General features: G+C 48.3%; 1 protein-coding gene across 1 annotated transcript; it reads right to left on the bottom strand.

Annotated features, from left to right (window-relative positions):
* Positions 1 to 804: 804 nt before the first annotated feature.
* On the bottom strand, positions 805 to 3,105 carry LOC121536179 (uncharacterized protein PB18E9.04c). Its single transcript, XM_045206480.1, has 2 exons — positions 2,384 to 3,105; positions 805 to 2,208 (listed from the first exon to the last, which is right to left on the bottom strand). The coding sequence occupies exons 1-2, from the start codon at positions 3,103 to 3,105 to the stop codon at positions 1,155 to 1,157; spliced, it is 1,776 nt and encodes a 591-aa protein (XP_045062415.1). The 3' UTR covers positions 805 to 1,154.
* Between the last annotated feature and the right edge of the window lie 644 nt (positions 3,106 to 3,749).

Raw genomic sequence — 3,749 nt, 5'->3', positions numbered from 1 at the left:
CCCTGGTGGTTGGTCAAACCCCACTATCACCACCTCCACCTGCCCATGACTGGGTTGGCTTGCCGCAGACCTTGGTGGGTAGAAAATTACTCAAGTAAAAGTGGAAGTCACCCAGTAAAATACTACTTTACTTAAAGTCCAAAAGTATTTGGTTTTAAATATACCTAAGTATCAAAAGTAAATGGAATTGCTCAAATGTACTTAAGTATCAAAGTGAAAGTAAAAGTATAAATTACTTCAAATTCCTTATATTAAGCAAACCAGATGGCACAATTTTCTACATTTTGTTTTATTGACGGATAGACAGGGGCACACTCCAATACTCAGATATAATTTACAGACGAAGCATTTGTGTTTAGTGAGTCCGCCGGATCAGAGGCAGTAGAGATGACCAGGGATGTTCTCTTGATAAGTGTGTGAATTGGACCATTTTCCTGTCAAAATGTAACGAGCACTTTTGGGTGTTCGGGAAAATGTATGGAGTAAAAAGTAAATTATTTTCTTTAGGAATGTAGTGAAGTAAAAGTAAAAGTAGCCAAATATATAAATAGTAAAGTAAAGTACAGATACCCCCCCAAAAAAACAACTTAAGTAGTACTTGAAAGTATTTTACACCGCTGCTCATACCCAATCCCAGTCTAGCTCCCACATTGCAATTATACTGCCCTCATCTGGCCACTGTACGTAGTGTTATGGAAATAATAATAAAAAAAATAATATGCCATTTAGCAGACGCTTTTATCCAAAGCGACTTACAGTCGTGCGTGCATAAATTTTTTGTGTATGGGTGGTCCCGGGGATCGAACCCACTACCTTGGCGTTACAAGGGCCGTGCTCTACCAGCTGAGCTACAGAGGACCACGTGATCATGCAAATATAGCCTCCCTATCCATTCTCTGCAGGGTTCTACAACAGTAAACAATACAAGTTAAAAAATATACTTTTATTACAACTTAATGGAAAATGAGATGTACAAAAAAACAAAACGATTTGAATGTATTTCTTAAATCACTTCATTTGAATGAGAACATGCCAGTTGAGTACTGTGTGGGTGAGTGGTACGATGCATAGCCTGGTGCTGATATGTGCGATCTGCTGTAGGGAGGTCGGTATGTGGGTAAGGGTGGTAATGGGACGGTTACAGGTGTTATTATTTATCGCGTCACGTTAGTGGATAACTTTAGCCGGTCTCCCTGTGGGTAGCGTGTGCGTGCAGAGGGAGGTGCAGTGTGTTCGTCGGTGTGTGTGTAGGCAGGGTTAGAAATGGAAACCAGGCTGGTGAGGCGTGGGTGGTGGAGTGCGTGAGCCTGCGGGTCAAAAAGACTGTGTGTGTTCATCGATGGGCCTCTCCTCCTGATCCTGTGAAGACACACACTCAACACAACAACCACCATCACCAGGGCTGCACATAGCCCCATCAGCACATAAAACTTAACTGCCTCCGCGCCCACCGGGGTGGACACAGGCACACAGCGGGTGTGTGATGTTCCTGCTCCATTCTGTGCGCTCACACACACTCCATATCTCCGCCCCGCTTCTAGCCCGAACACGCTGGCCTGGCGTGACCAGGCGCTCACGCTGCCGTTGCTGAACACGCTGCCGTTCTCTCTCAGCGCCCACACACTAAACTTACTCACAGCCGAGTAAGGGGCGCACCAGCGCACCCTCACAGCCTCAGGCCACACCCCCCACACCTCCAGCGCCACCACAGGGTCAGGGGTCACAGAGGCTGGAGACAGGCCCGGGCAGCGGCAGCTCAGCCCCTTGGCCTCCCTGACCTCTGGACAGGTTCTCTGCAGGTGCAAGCAGGGGTCAAAGTCACACAGATTGTCCTTCATGAGTTTTCCTCCTTCCTCCTCTTCCTCCTCTTCCTCCTCTTCCTCCTCTTCTTCAGACTCGTCGTCATAGTCATCCTCGTCACCTATGAACAGATGAGGGGGAAGGGTGGGCCTGCGAGTGGGGCGCGGACAGCAGGGTGGCTTTTTGAGGGCGGGGGTTGGTACTGGTGTTGTTGCTATGGGGTTTGTCGCCACCGGTGATGTGACTGTGTGAGGGGTGTGAGGCGGGGTGTGAGGCGGTGTGTGAGAAGCGACACTTGCACTGGTTACTATTGTTGTCATGGCAGCAGTGGTCGTGATGGTCCCTTCGACGGTCGTCACGGTCCCTGTTTCCGGGACTCTCTGTGTGGAGCTCCCCAACCTCTCATATCTGTAAGCACAGCAAACATGTATTTACTACGTATTGAAGATGATGGTAAGAAAAATGCATAAGCTCTCTGGGCTATCACTCCAGTTCTAAACTGGATTAAGCCTGAACTCCATTCATATCTATCAGACCAAGACTAAAGCTCCCCTCATTAGGACTGGATGTTAGAGCTACTCTCCTTTCTGTTGGACGGCTGCTGGAGGTACGTCCGTCTGGGCTCCTGGTGTCTGTTGGACGGCTGCTGGAGGTTCGTCCGTCTGGGCTCCTGGTGTCTGTTGGACGGCTGCTGGAGGTTCGTCCGTCTGGGCTCCTGGTGTCTGTTGGACGGCTGCTGGAGGTTCGTCCGTCTGGGCTCCTGGTGTCTGTTGGACGGCTGCTGGAGGTACGTCCGTCTGGGCTCCTGGTGTCTGTTGGACGGCTGCTGGAGGTTCGTCCGTCTGGGCTCCTGGTGTCTGTTGGACGGCTGCTGGAGGTACGTCCGTCTGGGCTACTGGTGTCTGTTGGACGGCTGCTGGAGGTACGTCCGTCTGGGCTCCTGGTGTCTGTTGGACGGCTGCTGGAGGTACGTCCGTCTGGGCTCCTGGTGTCTGTTGGACGGCTGCTGGAGGTTTGTCCGTCTGGGCTCCTGGTGTCTGTTGGACGGCTGTCTTTGCTAGGGAGGATGGTTGTGTGTGTGTTCGTCTCGCTGGCTGTCGGTGTGTTTGGAGTGATGAAGACGGGAGTCTGGTCACCTGCAGCTGTTGTCCAAACGGCACACAGAGTGAAGACCCAGATGGATGTCAGGTGAAGGGGTGAAGTCTCACTGAGAACAACAACAACACACAGTCCAACCATCAGCTCTTCAATGGAAAGCAGCACTAAGAGGTTTATCAGCAGAGCTATGGCAGTAAAGATATACATGGCAGTAAAGATATACATGGCAGTAAAGATATACATGGCAGTAAAGATATACATGGCACTAAAGATATACATGGCAGTAAAGATATACATGGCAGTAAAGATATACATGAGAGTAAAGTTATACATTGCAGTAAAGATATACAGTACCAGTCAAAAGTTTGGACACACCTACTCATTCAAGGGTGTTTCTTCATTTTTACTATTTTTTACATTGTAGAATAATAGTGAAGACATCACAACTATGAAATAACACATGTGGAATCATGTAGTAACCAAAAAAGTGTTAAACAAATCAAAATGTATTTTATATTTGAGATTCTTCAAAGTAGCCACCCTTTGCCTTGATGTAATATCTGATCTGGATAAGAGAGTCTGCTAAATGACTAAAATGTAAAATGTAATGACAGCTTTGCACACTCATGGCATTCTCTCAACCAGCTTCACCTGGAATGCTTTTCCAACAGTCTTGAAGGAGTTCCCACATATGCTGAGCACTTGTTGACTGCTTTTCCTTCACTCTGTGGTCCAACCCACCAAAACCATCTCAATTGGGTTGATGTGGGGGGATTGTGGAGGCCAGGTCATCTGATGCAGCACTCCATCACTCTCCTTCTTGGTCAAATAGCCCTTACATAGCCTGGAGG

The sequence above is a fragment of the Coregonus clupeaformis genome, chromosome 23, assembly GCF_020615455.1.
Source record: "Coregonus clupeaformis isolate EN_2021a chromosome 23, ASM2061545v1, whole genome shotgun sequence".
In the NCBI taxonomy this organism is placed as follows: Eukaryota; Metazoa; Chordata; class Actinopteri; order Salmoniformes; family Salmonidae; genus Coregonus; species Coregonus clupeaformis.
Note: the sequence above shows the minus strand (reverse complement) of the source record. Positions and strands in the feature narration are given on the sequence as shown.